Raw genomic sequence first — 20,000 nt, 5'->3', positions numbered from 1 at the left:
CTGTCTCTGTCTGATGTCTCTCTCTCTCTGTCTGTCTCTTTCCTCTCTCTCTCTCTCTCTCTCTCTCTGTCTGATGTCTCTCTCTCTCTGTCTGTCTCTCTCTGCCTGTCTCTCTCTGTCTGTCTCTCTCTCTCTCTGCCTGTCTCTGTCTGATGTCTCTCTCTCTCTGTCTGTCTCTCTCTGCCTGTCTCTCTCTCTGTCTGTCTCTCTCTCTGTCTCTCTGCCTGTCTCTCTCTCTGTCTGTCTCTGTCTGATGTCTCTCTCTCTCTGTCTGTCTCTCTCTCTGTCTCTCTGCCTGTCTCTCTCTCTGTCTGTCTCTGTCTGATGTCTCTCTCTCTCTGTCTGTCTCTTTCCTCTCTCTCTCTCTCTCTGTCTGATGTCTCTCTCTCTCTGTCTGTCTCTCTCTGCCTGTCTCTCTGCCTGTCTCTCTCTCTGTCTGTCTCTGTCTGATGTCTCTCTCTCTGCCTGTCTCTCTCTCTCTCTCTGCCTGTCTCTGTCTGATGTCTCTCTCTCTCTGTCTGTCTCTCTCTGCCTGTCTCTCTGTCTGTCTCTCTCTCTGTCTCTCTGCCTGTCTCTCTCTGTCTGTCTCTGTCTGATGTCTCTCTCTCTCTGTCTGTCTCTTTCCTCTCTCTCTCTCTCTGTCTGATGTCTCTCTCTCTCTGTCTGTCTCTCTCTGCCTGTCTCTCTCTCTGTCTCTCTGCCTGTCTCTCTGCCTGTCTCTCTCTCTGTCTGTCTCTGTCTGATGTCTCTCTCTCTGTCTGTCTCTCTCTGCCTGTCTCTCTCTCTGCCTGTCTGTCTCTGTCTCTCTATGTCTGTCTCTGTCTGATGTCTCTCTCTCTGTCTGTCTCTCTCTGCCTGTCTCTCTCTCTGCCTGTCTGTCTCTGTCTCTCTATGTCTGTCTCTGTCTGATGTCTCTCTCTGTCTGTCTCTCTCTGCCTGTCTCTCTCTGTCTTTGTCTGATGTCTCTCTCTCTTCCTGTCTCTCTCTCTCTCTCTCTCTCTCTCTCTGCCTGTCTCTGTGTCTCTGCCTGTCTGTCTGCGTCTCACCGTCCGTCGGCCGTCATCCTGATCAGAGCGACCTCTGCTGGCGTCCCGACAAACGCTCCGGTGGCTCCGGCTGTCATACCGATCAGAGCCTGTAGGGGGAGCACAGTGAGTCGACTGTCAGCGCTGATGCGTGCGTGTATGGAGACACCCCAAACGAAGTAACGATGTGCAGGATGAAGTATTTTGACATGAACACAGATGTGAACTTTAACCAGGCGTGCTGTCGTGTGAGACCAGCAGCTGGACACGCCTCCTGACGCGTCACCGTGGACGCGAGCGAGACGGTCTCGTGTTTGTCTCGGGACTGGGACGTCAAACGGGCCTCGCGGCGAGTACCTTGAGGAAGAAGCCCGGCGGCCGTCCGTCCGCTCCGGTCGTCCTCTCGAACAGGATGGTGTAGATTCCCAGACGCGTGGTGGTGTACGTGGCCTGACGCAGCAGACCTGCCGACAGACTGACACACACGCAGCGTCAGACGTGTGTGTCACACACAGAAAGCATCATGTGACCTGAACAACTGCTGAGTCACCGCAGCCCGTCAGCAGGCCAATACGCCTGCGCACAGGTCGCTGTCAGCTAAGGACAGCAGGCAGAGACATGAGGCGGGACAGACAGACTGAGACAAAGAGGTGGAGGAGTGTGGGATGAGGTGGTGATGGAGTGTCAGGTGGAGGCAGGTGAGGGGACAGAGTGTCCTTTGTGAAGCTGCTGGGGACAAAGTGTCAATCAGTGGCTGTGACCGTGTCAAAGGACACATCGTGTTAGAGGACGGATCTGATTGGCACAGACTGATTGACCACTGTCCAATCAGCTGCCAAAGACAAATGAAGAGGACGAAGAGCAGGAGTCTGGACGAATGCCTACGAGTCTGTCAGAGACACAGACAGACAAAGTGTCCCCTCACTCTTTTACTTTAGTCGTGTACTTTGTCTCCAGGTGGCAGGAGCGTACTGCAGTTCTCGTACTCTTACTTCACTGCTGGTGTACTTATTACAGCCAATGAGACATTACACCATGTTTGTGTCTCTGTCTGTCCTGTCCTGTCCTGACAGCAATGTCCACACGTGTTAAGTCACTGTGTGCTGCTTTGGTGTCTGTTTTCAGGTCTGAGGACATAAGTCTTCAGGGACAGCTGCTGAATGAGGACATGTGTGCAGGTGTTAATGAGGTGGAGAGTGGAGGTGCAGCGTCGGGTGGAGCGTCAGATACCCGGTGTAGATGCCTCCTACGCCCTCCTTCCTCAGGATGGAGAACAGAGCGTGGAAGCTGGTTTTGTACTCGCGAGCCTTCGTGCCCTGACCGCTGAGCTGCATCCGGTTCTTCACCAGGTCCAACGGCTGGACGAAGACCGTCGCACCCATCCTGCAGGGACAGACAGCACCGAGAGACAGACAGAGGGAAGAGTTAGTCCTCAGACATCACGGGTGGACAAACATGCCAGTGCAGGAGGGACAGACAGGTAAAGGACAGACAGGTGCAGCTGCTGGTCCCCTCACAGAGGGACAGACAGGTAAACCAGAGGCCGACTGTCCTTCAGCTAAACGTTGTACATATATACAGACCTAGTACTTCTCAAAGTACACAGAATGACGTTAGTAGTTTTTCTCCTAAGAATTCTTTTCACAGACAGTAGATTGTAGGGTTTGCAGTACTTTTTAAAGTACATTGTGTACATTTACACAGCTGCTCTTCTGTCAGACTCGCCGGCTGTAACAACTGAACTTCCTGTCTATCTTATCTTATCTTATCTTATCTTAATGTCCACAGAGTCCCTGACAGGAGACCTTCTGCTGGTCTGGGACCCACTGTGGACCCCCTCAGGTCCATGGCTCACCAGATGGAGCTGCTGCAGCGCTTTGAGGAGGACTGAGGAGACAGACTGTGACCTGCAACTGGTCTGTGAGGAGTCTCTGCGTCCTCAGACTCTGCTGGTTCAGACTCTGCTGGTTCAGACTCTGCTCTGCTGGTTCAGACTCTGCTGGTTCAGACTCTGCTGGTTCAGACTCTGCTGGTTCAGACTCTGCTCTGCTGGTTCAGACTCTGCTGGTTCAGACTCTGCTCTGCTGGTTCAGACTCTGCTGGTTCAGACTCTGCTGGTTCAGGCTCTGCTCTGCTGGTTCAGGCTCTGCTGGTTCAGGCTCTGCTCTGCTGGTTCAGACTCTGCTGGTTCAGACTCTGCTCTGCAGGTTCAGGTTCTGCTGGTTCAGACTCAGCTGGTTCAGGCTCTGCCGGTTCAGACTCAGCTGGTTCAGGCTCCGCTGGTTCAGGCTCTGCTCTGCTGGTTCAGGCTCTGCTGGTTCAGACTCTGCTGGTTCAGGCTCCGCTGGTTCAGGCTCTGCTGGTTTAGGCTCTGCTCTGCTGGTTCAGACTCAGCTGGTTCAGACTCAGCTGGTTCAGGCTCAGCTGGTTCAGGCTCTGCTGGTTCAGGCTCTGCTCCGCTGGTTCAGGCTCTGCTGGTTTAGGCTCTGCTCTGCTGGTTCAGACTCAGCTGGTTCAGACTCAGCTGGTTCAGGCTCAGCTGGTTCAGGCTCTGCTGGTTCAGACTCTGCTGGTTCAGGCTCTGCTCTGCTGGTTCAGGCTCTGCTGGTTCAGGCTCTGCTCTGCTGGTTCAGACTCTGCTGGTTCAGACTCTGCTCTGCAGGTTCAGGTTCTGCTGGTTCAGGCTCTGCTCTGCTGGTTCAGGCTCTGCTGGTTCAGGCTCTGCTGGTTCAGACTCAGCTGGTTCAGGCTCCGCTGGTTCAGGCTCTGCTGGTTCAGGCTCTGCTCTGCTGGTTCAGGCTCTGCTGGTTCAGACTCTGCTGGTTCAGGCTCTGCTGGTTCAGACTCTGCTGGTTCAGGCTCAGCTGGTTCAGGCTCTGCTGGTTTCAGACTCTGCTGGTTCAGGCTCCGCTCTGCTGGTTCAGACTCTGCTGGTTCAGGCTCTGCTCTGCTGGTTCAGGCTCTGCTGGTTCAGACTCTGCTCTGCAGGTTCAGGTTCTGCTGGTTCAGGCTCTGCTGGTTCAGGCTCCGCTGGTTCAGGCTCCGCTGGTTCAGGCTCCGCTGGTTCAGGCTCTGCTCTGCTGGTTCAGACTCAGCTGGTTCAGGCTCAGCTGGTTCAGGCTCAGCTGGTTCAGGCTCTGCTGGTTTCAGACTCTGCTGGTTCAGGCTCCGCTGGTTCAGGCTCTGCTGGTTTCAGACTCTGCTGGTTCAGGCTCCGCTGGTTCAGGCTCTGCTGGTTTCAGACTCCGCTGGTTCAGGCTCTGCTGGTTTCAGACTCTGCTGGTTCAGACTCTGCTGGTTCAGGCTCTGCTGGTTCAGGCTCCGCAGTGATAAGAGTCTTATCAGAGGAGCGGCGCTCTTCATCAGCCCCCCAGGCCCCGACATGAAGGCCAGGGTTCAGACGGAGGAACAGCACCTGTGACCAGGTGAACGCTGGCCCCGCGCTGTCAATCAATGCTGCACAAACACCTCAAAAACAGGCTGGAGCTTGACAGAGCGTCCGAGAGGAGAGGAGGGAAGGTGTTGGTATGGTCGGCCCTGAAAACCGGATCCGTGGAGCTGGATCCGAACGCTGTCGTCCAAATCCAGATGGTCAGCCCACCAGGAGCCTCGGCCGCACTGAGTCCTACGAACGATGACCTGCTGATGGTGATCTCCAACATGACAAAATCATCTGATGATTACTGTCTGACTGATTATTGGGTCTGTATCGTGTCCGTCACTGAGACCAGAAGAATAATTGATTGATGCTGAACGTGTCATCGCAGCAGTTTGTGTGTCTGCTGATCGACCAATCGCGAAGCTCCAGCGTAGAGTATGTTCAGCGACTGGTTTCAGTTCAATCCCTCGTCCTGACGTGGAGGTTAATGAACAGGCTGAGCGCGTTTCTAAACGTCCGTCACGAACGTGAACTCATCGACACATTTCAGCCTCCAGGCGTTTCCAGGCTTTTCAAGGACCTGCACCTTGAATGTGCACACAGACCCGAGCGGGTCACACGTGTGGACTGAAGTCAGTGTGACAACGACAGCTGCCGGCACGCTCCTCAGACACCCACGTGCACGCTCCTCAGACACCCACGTGCACGCTCCTCAGACACCCACGTGCACGCTCCTCGAGGGGCACGCACGCTCCTCAGACACCCACGTGCACGCTCCTCAGACACCCACGTGCACGCTCCTGGAGGGGCGCGCACGCTGCTGGGAGGTTTGGAGGGTCGTGACATTTAAAGGACACGCGTGCAGCAGCTGCACACAACACGCACACACTTTTTACAGTCTGCACACTGGAAGAAATGAGAGGCACTGCGCCTCTGACCCACAATGCATCAGTCCACAGCTGGAGCAGAGCGGAAAACTCCCAGCCTGTTTTAAACGCCTCGTCTGATCACATCTCGTGTTCCCTGTCCTGATGCCTTTAATGTCTCTTGTAAAACACAGCGTCTGCATCATAAAAATGACATTTGTTTTGTGAGAACGTGAAAATATCAAACAATAATTTAAGGCCAATTAGGCCAAAAGCAGTTAATTTAAGTGAGTGTCTGCTTGGAGACATCCTGTTCCTGTCCCTGTCCCTGTCCCTGTCCCTGTCCCGCCTGGAGCCAAACCAGGGCTGAGACAGACCAGAAGACCTCCTGAGGCTTCGCTCAGGCCGCCCATGCCCGCTGCACCCGACCTGTACCGCAAGTCTGACGGCTCCAAAGTGCGATTAGCGGGTTAGCGAGGTATGTGGAGCCTGACGGGCGACAAAGGTAGCTCTGTTCACCTGTCTCCATCGCCATGGTAACTAAAGCTGCAGACCTAAGCTGCTCCGGACCAGGTTACACTCAGAGTCTCAGCCTGAAGAATAAAATGTCTCTGGAAACAGCGTCACTGCGGGAAGCCACCGCCTGTCCTTCCTGGACATGTCCTTCCTGGACGTGTCCTACATGGACGTGTCCTACATGGACGTGTCCTTCCTGGACGTGTCCTACATGGACGTGTCCTTCCTGAACGAGCCGTGACGTGTTGTTTGTGACGCCGCCGATCGACGCTGTGCACTTACAGCAGTATCCACTGACCTCATGTTGTGGTGGTTGTATCGTGGTGGGCCGTCAGCCCCCGCTGGCTGTAAACGAGGGACACACATTGAGGCTCACTACGTCGTCCATCAGCATGACGGCTACTGCGTAAGAAACGCACCGAACCTCCTTCAAACCACACCATAATACTGAATTACTGAAGAAAAATTGATGAGCCTGTTGATCACAGATCGCTTTGATTTGTCCAGAGACTGAAGTGATGTCCAGGTGTCCTTCATTAGGGGACAGGGTCACACCTGAATCCAATAAACTGGAGGCTCTGAGAGCGAATGAGAGCTGAGAGAAACAACCAGCTGACGGATGGACACATCAGCATCTTCTCTGTTGTCCCTGTCATTGACAGACAGTGAGATGAAGAAGATGAAGATGAAGATGAAGATTCACACGTTTAATCCCGAACAAAGTGCTTTTAGGTCGTGTTTCCGCCTCTGAGTGACAAACATTGGCCGGCTAACGCTAGCTGTCTCTGGCAGCTAGCATTAGCTTTGCTGCTAGATGGTAACACCGATAACACCACAGTAAATCTGAGTCAGGACGGCAGGACAGGATGTCCACTGTGTCTTCTCCTGGAGAACTTGGACTGTCCATGTTTAAAACTGTTCCTAAAGGAGAGGAGGTAGAAGATCAACAGCCGCCATCAGAGCGAACACAGCGAGCTTAACGGACACTGAGCGGCGCATATTCCTCATAACAAGCCTGTTTCCACCGTAATTAAAGCTAATTCAACGCTGGTTTATGGTTCACAGCCGCAGATGACGGGCTGCGATCCGGTTAGTGTCGAGGGAAACAAAAACCACACACACCAACACACATTACCAGAACATGGACCCCGTGCAGGCTACCAGTCACTGACAGCTAACGGGTAACTGACAGAGCAGCCTCCGCACCGTTACAGCCTCTCGCCACTGTCACAGTGACTGTAACCACAATAACCACAATGACCAACAGGTGAACTCAACCAGAACGACCCTGCAGTCTGTTAGCTCTTCTGCTAGCAGCCCCTGACAGCTGACATTAGCACATTAGCATTGGAGCTAGCAGGAGCACCTACCCGGCCAAGCCTCCGAACAGGAACTTGATGGCCTTCGGAGAGGTCTTCGGCTTCGCATCCGCCATGTTGAGCCGGGTCTGTCAGACTGCAGAGTCCCCGGTCAGATTCCCGCTGCCTGCCTGCTTGTGTGCCTCTGAGCCGGACGGTACGCCTGCTCTCTGACCGGTACAGCAGCTGCACCAGCAGCAAGGTGACTCTCTGGAGCAGGCACGTCCGGAGACGCAAAGCCGGCCGGCCAATCAGGAGGCGAGGCCTTTAATGTCTCAACACCAGCTCGTTAATCTGAAAGTCACGTGTAAAAGTTACTTATCTCGCATTCAGATTCAGATTCAGATTCCTTTATTGATCCCCGAGAGGAAACTGTTTTTGTTGCAGGTGCTTCATGAAAAGAAACAGGAGCGACTGGGACAGACTGCGTGCACGTTCGGCACATGCGCACATTGTTTAATACAATGTAAAGAGATCTAATCGAAACATTTGTATTAATATGAAGCACATTAAATATTTACAACCGATGGCGTTAATTGTACATTTGCTGGTCTAGACAGACGACCCTGCAGTCTGTCATTAACAGGTGAATTTAACCAACCCAATGTTTTTTTAGGACCTTATATTTCCGACAACACGCTAATGCAACAGCAGCTGCCCCACAGCCCAAATAATTAAAAAAAAATAACTAATTAAATTAATTAATTAAAAAATAAAATAATATATATATCATATGTTATAATACACACACACACACACACACACACACACACACACACACACACACACACACACACACACACACACACACACACACACATATATAGTTGCAAATAATGCTGTCGTAACAATTTAATTAGTATTATCAACACAATTAATAGATAAAATGATTAAAAGTGGAAAAATAAATACAATACTGTATACTATATAATGAAATTAAAATGTAAAACTGAATTGGTAGAAAATAGAAATCAGGAGAACATTTATAAAATAAAAAACAAACATATACAAACAAATATATTATCCTAAAGTAAAAATCCTTTAAAATAAAATAAAATGATTAAAAAGTAGACACATCTTGTCTTTAAATTGCTTTGCTCAGATGTCAAAGGCGTCTCATGCTCCTGGCTGTGTCTCAGGTGTGTAATGAGTGTACAGATGTACACACTGTACATTTGGGCATGTGGGCAGACAAAACTCAGCTGTTGCTTAACATGTCTTTAACCTGTCCACCTCTGGCCTCCTGACCTGCAGCAGCAGCAGCAGCAGGTCAAACACACGCTGATGCAGTGACAGAGTCCATGTTTAATGTGATTACTTATGTAACACAGAAGCATAACGGCTGCAGTATTTAGCATGACTCCCTTTTCTCCCCCCGCCCAGCTAAAATCACGTTTAGGGGGCTTCTTCTCTCATTCCACCACCTGGATGAAGGTCTGCAGGACTTCAGTGGACAGGCTGCTGGTGGTTGTGTGGAGCTGACTGCATCCAGCATCTGTTTCCTGTCAGTGTTTCCTAAATCTACTGGTGCGGCGGGAGATAACGCAGGCCAATGCTTCGATGCACATAAAGTCTTAAACAGCCTTTCAAAGACCGCGCAGGGTCACCACAGACGCTCTCTTCTTCTACACCGTCGCTGTTCGCCGCTTACTCGATCCGCCATTACTGTGACACAAAACCGACTCGCTGGACAGAACGGATATGACGTCACTCTCTCTACTCCACGGCAGCCAATCACTCTCGCGTAAACACAAATCGTGACTGACATGACTGACATCCAATAGAATGTCGTGTATTTCGTTCTCTTTACACTCATTGGTTGATATCTACATGGAGGGCGGGGCTTGTGAAGCGCACAGCTTGTTGCGGAAGTGAAAGCAGGCGGCGGTGAGTACGGACTCAAAGCTGTCGATTCCTCTTGAATAAAGCCAGTCTGCCATCATTTAGTGACACTGCTCAGTGTTTCAACGTGTACAGCGGCCGCTGCTGCTCTCTGCTCCGCCACGTTAACGTTATCTGAACGGTAATTTAAGGGAGCAGCGGAGCGCCGGGAAACCTCCCAGCAGTCAATCACATGAAAACGCCACACCGCATCAAACATCGCGAGAAATAAAGCAGGACACAAACAAAATGAATGAGGGAGCGCGAGAAGTTTAATATTCAGAGACCTTCTGATCAATTCTTTGTCTGATCTCTGATCAGAAAACAGTTTAAAAAATGCCAATTCACTTTCTGTCAGTCATCCTTTCAAATGTAAATTCAAGCACGTTTCATGTCTTACAGCAAAAGTTTTCAGTATTCATATTTTTTAGGGTAAGACGAGGAAAAGGCCTTTTCCAGGTCCAACTGTCCTCTTTCCAGGACTGGACGTCCTGCTCTGAAGTACTCTGTGAATACTGCAGTAGTACTGAGAGTAGAACTATGACTGCAGTCTCCAGAGGCCTGCTGAGGTCAAATCAGGGACAAATCAAAGGTGTCATATGATGTCAAAGTGTTCTGTCCTGTCCCCTCCTGTCAGTAATGTGCTGTGTCTGTGTGTACTCGCACTGTGAGTTGTCTCCTCACATGGCAGTTCTTCTTCTTCTGTTTCCTTCTCTCTGCACCAGAAGGCGGTGCCGTGACATCATACCGCCAAGGCGTCCAATGACAGCGCTCAGATCACAGCCACGTGTGGGGCACCACACAGGTCGGACCAATGAGAAGGAAGGACGGCCACGACGCGGGGGGACGAGGTGGGACGGCGGAGCCGGGGGGCAGGACGGCGGTGAGACAGGCGGGCCGGGTGGAGACGGGTGGCGCGTCTCCGCTGTCTGTCTTCCTGTTTCCCTCTGAGCTGATGTTTTACTCCGAGCAGAGAAACTCCCACAGGAGAGTTTTAACCGTGTACAACCCCCACAGCTTCACCCTGAGCTTCAGGAGTCAGTACCTGTCTGTCTGACAGCCTGTCTGTCTGTCTGTCTGCCTGTCTGTCTGTCTGTCTGTCTGACAGCCTGTCTGTCTGTCTGTCTGTCTGTCTGTCTGTCTGTCTGCCTGCCTGTCTGTCTGTCTGTCTGTCTGTCTGTCTGCCTGTCTGTCCCCTGACCTGCCTGTCTCTCTCTCCAGTCCTGTCTACAGCTCCCTCTCTCTACAGAGTGCTGGAGGCAGAGGGGCGTGTCCAAGCGAAATCCTGTGTTGATCTGTGAGTACACAGAAGTACTTCATTCTCTGTGTAGTGTTACTGCAGGCCACCTGTCTCTCTTTAAAGAGCAGCAGTACACTTATTTACATTATCTCATATGACACGCCGTCGTGCCTCGTGGTCGCAGTACCCAACCGCGACATCACTTCCTCTTCCTGTCAGCGTGGTGCGTCACCTGGATGTCTCCCCTCGTAACTGGGGACGCAGGGACAAGTTCCGCCTGGAGGTGAGAGGAGGAGGCCAGACGGGAGGACGGGAGATCTGGGCCGAGCTTCGAGGAGGAGAGGAGGTGAGAGTAGGAAGAGGAAGGGGAGGAGCGGGGGCCGAGGAAGAAGAGGAGGAGAGCAGGAGGAGACGAGGAGGAGGACGAGGGGAGGAGAGGAGGACGGGAGGCCAGCAGAGGGCGCCGTCCGCTCAGAATCCTCTGTCTCCTCTGCTGGTGCCCACACACACACACCTGCAGCGGCCTACCTGCACAGGTGAGACATCAGAGCTCAGGGAGGCGCAAGAGAAGGAGGAGACAATGGAGGCAGTGAGGAGGTAGCAAAGGAAACAGTCAAGCAGAGAAGGAAAGGAGGATGGAAGGAAACAAGGAGATAGAGAAGGAAATGAAGAGCTTGGGAAGGAGACAAGGAGAGACAGCAATGCACTCTGGGACTTGTAGTTGATTTAGTTATTGAACTTGACTTTAAAACTGTGTGTGTGTGTGTGTGTGTGTGTGTGTGTGTGTGTGTGTGTGTGTGTGTGTGTGTGTGTGTGTGTGTGTGTGTGTGTGTGTGTGTAGCTGTGCGCAGTGTGTCTCAGTGGGTGGTGTGTGTGGTGGTGGCGGTGCTGTGTGTCGCAGTGTTGATGCTCCCCCTGCACACTGACAGTGGCTCTGTGGTTCCACACTGCCTGCACGTCTCCACCAATCAGAAGCTGGTCTGCGCTTATATACTGGGTAACACACACACACACACACACACACACACACACACACACACACACCTGTGACACACCCTTTCTGCTGTAGAGAAGGAAACAGTAAGGAAACGAGGAGGTATGAGGTGGACAAGGAAAGAAGGAGAGAGGATGTAGAGAAGGAAAGGAGGACTGGAAGGAGAGGAAGACGAGCTAAAGGAGGAAGAAGCTGACAAAGGAAGCAAAATGTAGAGAAAGAAGGGAGCAAGGAAGGAAATAAGGCTGTGGAGGAGGAAGGACGTAGAGCAGGAAACAACACTGCCTGCCTGTCTCTCTGTCTGCCTGTCTGTCTCTCTCACTGTCTGTCTGTCTGTCTGTCTGTCTGTCTGTCTGTGTGTCTCTCTGTCTGCCTGTCTGTCTGTCTGCCTGTCTGTCTCTCTCACTGTCTGTCTGTCTGACTGACTGACTGACTGTCTGTCTGTCTGTCTGTTTCTCTGTCTGCCTGTCTGTCTCTCAGGTCTTCTCACCATGGTGTTTCTACGGTAACTGGTGACATCATGCCATCACCTCCTCGGCTTGAGCGACAGGTGTTTTCCAGCACCATGGCAACCATGGGCTTCGATGACCTTTGACCTCCATGTTGTCCATCACACACACACACAGACTGACTGGGGTTAACGAGCAGCTTCGTTAGCAGCTCAGGGGTCACAGACAGTCACTGCAGCAGCACATCAGACTTTATTTGAAGGGCTGGACACTGATTGGCTGAATCCCAGCCTGGACAGCGAGTCTGTTAAAGGGACACGGGACACTGCAGCTGTCCCTCTGTCCAATTTCAGTCGTTTAGCGTCTTTAGCTCTCCACAGTCCTGACGAGAAAACGATGACGAGGTCGGATGACGAAGCTCTTCAGACATGACGAGGTCACACCTGAGGAGGTGACACCTGCTGGTCAAACGCTTTGCTTCCTCACCTGAAGAGCGTCCGTCTGTCATGAAAGGAACGTTTGTGTCTCTGTTCTGTCTCTGTTCTGTCTCCGCTGTGTCTGTGTCTCTGCTGTGTCTCTGCCGTGTCTCTGTGTGTGTCTCTGCTGTGTCTCTGCCGTGTCTCTGTGTGTGTCTCTGTTGTGTCTCTGCTGTGTCTCTGTGTGTGTCTCTGTGTCTGTCTCTGTTCTGTCTCTGCTGTGTCTCTGTTCTGTCTCTGCTGTGTCTTTGTCTGTGTCTCTGTCTCCGTCTGTGTCTCTGCCAAGTCTCTGCTGTGTCTCTGCTGTGTGTCTCTGCTGTGTCTCTGTTCTGTCTGCTGTGTCTCTGCTGTGTCTCTGCCGTGTCTCTGTGTGTGTCTGTGTTGTGTCTCTGCTGTGTCTCTGTGTGTGTCTCTGTGTGTGTCTCTGTTGTGTCTCTGCTGTGCTGTTCTGTTCTGTCTGCTGTGTCTCTCTTGTGTCTCTGCTGTGTCTCTGCTGTGTCTCTGTTGTGTCTCTGCTGTGCTGTTCTGTCTGCTGTGTCTCTGCTGTGTCTCTGTTGTGTCTCTGCTGTGCTGTTCTGTCTGTTGTGTCTCTGCTGTGCTGTTCTGTCTGCTGTGTCTCTGCTGTGTCTCTGCTGTGTCTCTGTTGTGTCTCTGCTGTGTCTCTCTTGTGTCTCTGCTGTGTCTGCTGTTCTTCCTCATTGAATGGACGTCTGGACGTCCTGCAGCGTCTCTCGTGGATGCTGTTCCTCTCAGCTGGACTCACCTGGATTTATTCACCTGTCGGCTTCATTAACTGTAAATCTTGATGATGTAAGAAGGTTCATCCTCGGCTCAGAAGTGATGCTCAGTGGTGACCTCATCAATCACGTCGTCCTCATCGGCCAATCCTTCCTCGGCTTTGTGAAGTGGGAATGTTGCCATGGAAACGGGCGGGCCACTTCCTGGTCCACCTGTTGGAAACAGCGTCATTCCGCTCATCGTCACCCGTCATCGTCATCTGTTGAAACTGACTCTTCTTCTTCGCTCACTTCTACACTTTAACGGCAGGAAAAGGCCTGAATGTGTATAAGATAAGCCACGCCCACTTTGAACAATCCAATCAAATTCTAGAGAATTGATGTCAATCATTCTTGGGCCACATACTACGTTTCACTCCGAAAAGATGCTCTGACTTCCCTTTCATAGCTCCACCCACGTTCAGGTGAGACAGCGGACCACCTGTGCGTCAGTCCTACCTGTGGACCGGTGTCCATATAAGGACACCATGAGGGCAGTGGAGATGCAGTACAGACAGAACACCACGAGGTGGCAGACGAGTCTGAACACAGGCTGGAGGGGGGCTGAGGCTGGGGGTGGGGCTGTGCTTATAGGTGTATCTGGAGAGGGAAGCACACCTGTCAGGTGACACGTTGCTGTGGAAGGCGTTGAGGTTACTGTGTTCAGAGTGAATGAGATCCATTCTGCATCATCACACCTGAATGTTTCCAAAGTCACCTTTAAAAAGACACACAGGTAGATAAAGTGATGATGTCAGAGCAGCTTCCTCACCTGTGACAGCGATCCAGCTGGGTGGAGACTCTCCACGACTGCTGATGCGACACCTGTAGAGTCCTTCATCCGCCTTGGAAACGCGCTGGATGGTCATGTGACCTGTCGGCTCAGTCCTGATGAGGGAGCCATCTTTATAGAAATCAGCCGGGAGGTTGGAGGGAGGGGTCCTGGTTTGGCAGCGCAGGGTCACGTCATGTCCCTCCGTCACAGGGAAGACAGGACTCTGTAGGACCACCGGTCCATCTGGGCACAGAGACAGCAGTCCAGCATAAAGAGGAGACACCCTTTGATGAGCCAAGAGTTAACGATGATACTTTGTGAGATAAAGGCGACGTTAGAGATGCTAACAACTGGAACTGCCACTGTGCTGGAGTCACTCCTGGATGCTAATGAGCTAATGCTAACAACTGATCTGAAGTTTCCTCTCTAACAACTGGAGACCTGTTAGCTTTAGTCTCAGTCTGTTAGCATATGGTGAGCTGAGACCTGTTAGCTTTAGCCTCAGTCTGTTAGCATATGGTGAGCTGGGACCTGTTAGCTTTAGCCTCAGTCTGTTAGCATATGGTGAGCTGGGACCTGTTAGCTTTAGCCTCAGTCTGTTAGCATAACAAACTGCTTTCGTCAACTTCTGTCCAAAAAAGACTCTTTTTGGACTCTTTTTTTTTTTTAACATGCGTAGCAGCAGTAACCAAGGGGGGCAGGGCTTAGTAAATGGTCAGCTGAAAGACCGATTGATGGTGCGATCGTACCAGTGACAGTGATGTTGATGGTGTTACTGGTCGCTCCCTCTCTGGACTCACACCAGTAAACTCCACTGTCCCATCTGACGATATGGCTGATGTTACAGGACGAACCAGCAGGTTGTCCCCAGTCCTCACACTGAGTCCTGGTCTCTCTGGTCGTGTTCCTCCTCACTGTCCATCCACTGTCCTCCTCGCAGCTCAGAGAGACAGACTTCCAGCTGAAAAGCTGGGAGCTGCTGGGACTCAGCGTGAGACGAGCTGCAGCAGATTTGAGGTGTTTTCAGCACATCAACGCTTCGGCTTGTTGCTGCTCTGCAAGCTCTTTATTCCTAGAACGCTCCACCCTCAGCAGCTGGTGGAGACACTCAGCCTAAAACTGGGTTTTTATTTCTGAAACAGGCTCACTTCTTCTTCTGGACCAAACGTCTTTCGTTTGTCAGAGGACATTTTCTCCTTTCCTGCCGTCCCAGACTCTCACTTCTCTCAGAGTACTTACACTGTGTACCAATGTTCCTCTCTTCTCTTATTTTGTACACTTTGAGTGCGTTTACTTCTGCTACTTAAAGTACATTTTGCTGATTGTACTTTGGTAATTTTACTTGACAGTAGTATTTTGAATGCAGTCCTCTGACCTGTTATAGACTGTGATATTTCTCCTGTCTAAGTAAAGGATCAGGGTATTTTTTCCACAATGGGACACATAAATGAGTCTTTCTCGCTTCAATAAAGATGAAAAAATAAATAAATAGATAAATAAAGAGTCATTTCCAAAGTGATGTTGGAGACGCGCAGTAAACACGTACTAGTACACATAGTACATGTAAATGTGTTCTAACTCAGGTCTTTATTTGAAACAGGCTTGAATTTGCTGTGTGTGATGAAGAGTGAGGACGAGGGTCTCTGAACGGGGGTTGGGGGGTACTGACCTTGCGTGGGTCTGCAGCAGAGCGCTGTGGTCAGGCCTGAGGGGAGACACGTTAAAAAACTTCACTTCAGCCACACGAAGTACTCTGAAGTAGCTGCCAGCGACGCAGTGAATGAAGCGCTAAACGACGTACAGCCACTGATGACACGTCTGTCCAGAGTTTCTCAGGAGGAAAACAGCTGACGGGAGAATCGTGGAGGATTTAAAGTGAAGTGATGTCTCAGCGTCTCCAGTCCACTGACGCTTCCTGCAGACGCTGAGACATCACAGTCAAAGCGAGCTGAACAATGAGTTTACTCACAGAGCAGCCAGCAGAGACACGCGTCCTCCATCGTCCTGTCCGCCAACACCAGACCACGCACGCCGAACTCACCGCTGCCGCCGCCTCCTTCCTCTTTATAGTGAGTGAAGCGGTCGTGAGGTCGTCTGTCCGGCAGGTGAGCGGTGGGACGGCAGCAAACACAGATGAGCTGAAAGACTGAAGAGCAAGCAGATAAACGAAGACCTCAAAGACAGAAGTGAGTAAACCTGCAGCAGGACGCGTCAGAACCGCCACGCAGGAAGTCAGGCGTGTTCACACCTCCAGCCTAAAGTACAGCGAAAGTGGAGCAGACCTGGAGGACGGCGCAGACATGTCCCTGTCCGCTCTGATGATGAGGGTGATGAAGGTGTTGTGGTGAACAGCAGCAGCTTTACTCGCAGCCACACGAAAAGTCAAATCCTTCTTCGTTTAACATTATTGAACTGTTATAAACACAGAGCCGCCATGTCCACCATCCTGCACGTCTGTCCCCCTGAGCAAAGCTCCTCGCTGACTGGACTTAGACAGCATCCTGGTCCCTCAGGGACATGTAGCACCGTGCTAACGGCCTGCTGATAGCAGGAGAGCCATAGCTCCTAGCTCATAGGTCGTAGCTCGTGTGCTGTAGACCAGACTTTGGGTGGCGGCTCTGAAGCGTGGACACGTCTGGCTCTCAGAGACGCCTCCATCACGGCGTTAGGGTGGAGCAGACCTGACCTGGAGTCCGTGTTCTTCACAGAGGCCGCGCTCAGACCACCAGAGATGGGGGACGGAGACGCCGCTGTGAACCTGAAGGACGTCGTCGACGAGCGTCCAACATGTCCAGTTCGTAGCATCGGAGAGAAGCAGCCTGGCGAGGCCGGTTCAGACGGCTGAAAGCTCAGAGAGCTCCGCCTGCAGCTGGAGAACAGTCCAGATGTGAGGGAGCACCACAGCGTCGGCCTGACAGTGTGCGAGCTGACCAATCAGAGCAGACCTTAACGAGACAGGAGCTAACAGCGTTTCAGACAGAGGGTGAATGGAGGCGCTGCAGCAGTACGACAAAAACAAAGTACTTTTACACCATTAAAGCACGGACATGTATTCTAAAATACAGCAGTATTGTTAGCTCCATGCAGTAAAAGTACAGCAGTATTGTTAGCTCCATGCAGTAAAAGTACAGCAGTATTGTCAGCTCCATGCAGTAAAAGTACAGCAGTATTGTCAGCTCCATGCAGTAAAAGTACAGCAGTACTGTCAGCTCCATGCAGTAAAAGTACAGCAGTACTGTCAGCTCCATGCAGTGTTTGCGCCTCCTGCTGGACACAGACAGACACTGAGTTCCAGGTTTGATTGAATAACTTTATTGGCATTCTCTAACAGTGGTTTACAATAGGAGGAACAGAAAGGGTCAAAGAGTGAAACCAGTGAAACCAGTGAAACCAGTGAGGGTGATAGATGAGAGTCCTTCATGTGTGAAAAAGAACCAGCTGCCATAAAAACGCAGGATGAATAACAATAAGATACTTCTTATTGACAGATTCAGGTCTTCTCCATGTTTATTCTTGTTTATTTATTACTAATATAAACAAAAATCATCTTACGCTTTATTTCGTTTTCAAATCTGTCTCACAGTTTCCAGCTAAACTGTTGTTTTACGTTGCTCATTCACTTCAAAAAGAAAGCAAAGATCATCAATAAAGAAATGTACGAGTGGTGGTCTGCGACGAGGTGATGTCCTCTGAGACGTCCCCACGAGACGACATCCTCTGTGTGAAGACTACAGGAGCTACATTCATAAATACAGATTCATACGCTACACTCAATTAAGTATACTCATTAATATACTGCAGGACAGCCAGGGGACACAGGACAGCCAGAGCCTCGAGCAGACAGACTGAGAGACAGGCAGGCAGGCAGACAGGCAGGCAGACAGACAGACAGGCAGGCAGACAGACAGACAGACAGATGGACAGGCAGAGGACACGGGACAGCCAGAGCCTCGAGCAGACAGACTGAGAGACAGGCAGACAGACAGACAGACAGACAGACAGACAGGCAGGCAGGCAGACAGACAAGCAGAGGACACAGGACAGACAGACGGACAGGCAGATGGACAGGCAGAGGACACAGGACAGACAGACAGACAGACAGGCAGATGGACAGGCAGAGGACACAGGACAGACAGACAGACAGACAGACAGACAGACAGACAGGCAGATGGACAGGCAGATGGACAGGCAGATGCGGTGATGTCACATGGTTTACACGAGCGGCAGCCTCGACCGTTCTCTCGCTTGCCTTAGTTCTAACAGCAGGCTTTTATTTTGAAATGAAAGCAGTGGGAGAGTGAATTGTACGGAAGCTCATTTCTTCCAAAAAAGGCAAAAAGTTGGACTAGAAAAAAAGGTCGAACTCGCAGCTTTTACTTAATTTCATTTAGCATCTCAAAAGTTTGACCTGAAGAAAATCAGAATGTCATGTTTTATTTTGAAAAGTCTGAACGTTCAGTTGTTCTTGTAATTTGTTGTAAAAAAGTCAAAATCTCAACTTTTCATTTCATTTTTTTCCACTTGAAAATGGAGCCCAGGCTAATGCTAATGCTAAGGCTAACGCGGCCACAGCAGACTGTCTTAATCAAGTCCAGCGTGGACGAGTTAGCAACATCTAGCGGTCCACCCCACAGCGGCTGCCAAAGACAGTGTTAGTTTGTCGTTTTGGTCTCCGGTTCTGTGGCAACATGGCGGAGCAACATGGCGGAGCAACATGGCGGCCTCTGTGAGGGGGAGCAGCTGAGTAAAAGTATGAATGTTGTTTTTCTGCTAACATCCTCTGAATCGTCCACGCTGGAGCGAATGAACTTATGGTTTCAGTTGAAATGTCAAAACAAAGCTAAGTTTGACGTCCTGCTGGAGACAGACATGAATCCTGGAATGAGACGTCTCACGTCTTGTCGACTCGATGAGCGAATCGTCTGTCGTCGTCCTGAGAAGGACGTTGGTTCTTATCGTAGCGACGCTGGAGCAGGTTTCTGTCTTCATGAAGGAAATGAATCTGTTTGTTTTGGTCCAAACAGGCTTCCGTACAGCCGCTCAGGACAGATCCGATTGGCTGTCAGACTGCGAGTCTGCTGGTCTGCGATGCTAAGCTAACTTGTCTCAGGAGGTCTTTGTCCTGCCGACACGAGGCTCTGCACCCGCGTCCTCACGTTAATATAAGAATAAATATTTGTGATATATTTCTCATCTGCTCGTCTCCATGACGACAAGGATGTCTCTGTCCGCGTCCCTGACTAAATATGACTCATATTTGTCCATCCGTCTTCTTTCCCTCCTAACAGTCACTCTTTCTTTTCTGAATCATCAAAGTTTTTAGCTTCCTCCTCCTCCTCCTCTTCCTCTTCCTCTTCCTCTTCCTCTTCCTCTTCCTCTTCCTCTTCCTCTTCCTCCTCCTCCTCCTCAGCTCCTCGGCTCCTTCTTGCCAGTTCGTGGCTTGTTGCTGAGCAACACGTCCATCTCTGCGATGAGAGGCGGAGTCAGCTGAGTCAGAACCTGCAGGACACAAAGACAGGAAGTCCTTAAAAAGCTGACCAATCACAGGCTTCGCTTTCCTCCAATTAACGGAGACACTTTGAGACTCATGAGCCCGTTTGAATACAACATGTGGTCAAAGTATGTGGACAGCTGGACCGGAGCTGGACCGGTTTGTCCTGGTTTGGACGTCTTAGCTCCAGTGACGTCGACAGCTTGTGTTGGTGAGGAAGAACTCGCCTGAGCCGACCAATCAGATCCCTGCAGCGTTCAGGCTGCTCCATTACAGACATGGTGTCCACATACTTTTGGCCACATTGGATTTGTACAGTGTTAACGGTTAGCATGTTAGCATGTTAGCTAAGAGTACTCTGATATTCTCTGAAGTAAAAGTATCAGACCACGTCAAAGAATACTCTGAAGCAAGTACAAACATCTAGTATGTTACTTAAATGAAAGTACAGAAGTATCATCAGCAACATTGACATCAAGTATCAGAAGTAAAAGTACTCAGAAGGCAGACGTTGTCCTTTATCGGTGTTGTATCGTCAGTGAGCAGCAGATTATATTCTGATAATCTGACGATCGACAGAATCTAATCTGCTCTGCACTGCTGCAGTCTGTGTACTGCTGAGTACTTTACTGCAGTACTACTGCGTCACATCATACACACATACTGTATGATGCAGAAGGAGAAAGTAGCATAAAACACTACAGTATGTGGTCACTACGTACAGTACTCGAGTACATGTACTTAGTTCCTGTGTACCCTGAGAGAGCCGAGGTT

At 50.8% G+C, this 20,000-nt stretch overlaps 4 protein-coding genes across 6 annotated transcripts in view; 1 reads left to right on the top strand and 3 right to left on the bottom strand.

Moving 5' to 3' along the window:
- slc25a11 (solute carrier family 25 member 11) overlaps window positions 1–7,562 on the bottom strand; it is a 17,065-nt gene extending 9,503 nt beyond the window's left edge. The window contains exons 1-4 of the mRNA XM_070992790.1: window positions 7,157–7,562; window positions 2,256–2,408; window positions 1,383–1,500; window positions 1,047–1,135 (exon numbers count right to left, since the gene is read on the bottom strand). Of these exons, the coding sequence (XP_070848891.1) occupies window positions 1,047–1,135; window positions 1,383–1,500; window positions 2,256–2,408; window positions 7,157–7,221 (425 nt within the window). The 5' untranslated portion in view covers window positions 7,222–7,562. The remainder of the gene's footprint in view (window positions 1–1,046; window positions 1,136–1,382; window positions 1,501–2,255; window positions 2,409–7,156) is intronic.
- Window positions 7,563–9,839: 2,277 nt separating this feature from the next.
- Window positions 9,840–11,865, top strand: LOC139351398 (motile sperm domain-containing protein 1-like). The gene is made up of 5 exons (XM_070993274.1): window positions 9,840–10,062; window positions 10,247–10,322; window positions 10,485–10,801; window positions 11,107–11,262; window positions 11,740–11,865. Exons 1-5 carry the CDS (start codon window positions 9,840–9,842, stop codon window positions 11,766–11,768), a joined length of 801 nt encoding a protein of 266 aa, XP_070849375.1. The 3' UTR covers window positions 11,769–11,865.
- Window positions 11,866–12,799: 934 nt separating this feature from the next.
- On the bottom strand, window positions 12,800–16,540 carry LOC139351702 (low affinity immunoglobulin gamma Fc region receptor III-A-like). Its single transcript, XM_070993706.1, has 8 exons — window positions 16,417–16,540; window positions 15,705–15,881; window positions 15,405–15,440; window positions 14,485–14,736; window positions 13,733–13,978; window positions 13,420–13,560; window positions 12,901–13,134; window positions 12,800–12,866 (listed from the first exon to the last, which is right to left on the bottom strand). Exons 1-7 carry the CDS (start codon window positions 16,538–16,540, stop codon window positions 13,016–13,018), a joined length of 1,095 nt encoding a protein of 364 aa, XP_070849807.1. The 3' UTR covers window positions 12,800–12,866; window positions 12,901–13,015.
- A 494-nt stretch (window positions 16,541–17,034) lies between these two features.
- The window catches only part of LOC139351243 (voltage-gated potassium channel subunit beta-3-like), a 23,819-nt gene continuing 20,853 nt past the window's right edge, over window positions 17,035–20,000 (bottom strand). For 2 of the 3 annotated variants that reach the window (XM_070993044.1, XM_070993046.1), the window contains 2 exons: window positions 19,983–20,000; window positions 19,097–19,234 (listed from right to left, as the gene is read on the bottom strand). The exon at window positions 19,983–20,000 is cut by the window's right edge and continues 71 nt beyond it. In XM_070993044.1, coding sequence (XP_070849145.1) covers window positions 19,142–19,234; window positions 19,983–20,000 — 111 coding nt within the window. In that variant the 3' untranslated portion in view covers window positions 19,097–19,141. Of the gene's footprint in view, window positions 19,235–19,982 lie in introns of all 3 variants that reach the window. The other variant, XM_070993045.1, reaches the window with a different exon arrangement.

Source organism: Chaetodon trifascialis, chromosome 23, assembly GCF_039877785.1.
Source record: "Chaetodon trifascialis isolate fChaTrf1 chromosome 23, fChaTrf1.hap1, whole genome shotgun sequence".
Lineage (NCBI taxonomy): Eukaryota > Metazoa > Chordata > Actinopteri > Chaetodontiformes > Chaetodontidae > Chaetodon > Chaetodon trifascialis.
Note: the sequence above shows the minus strand (reverse complement) of the source record. Positions and strands in the feature narration are given on the sequence as shown.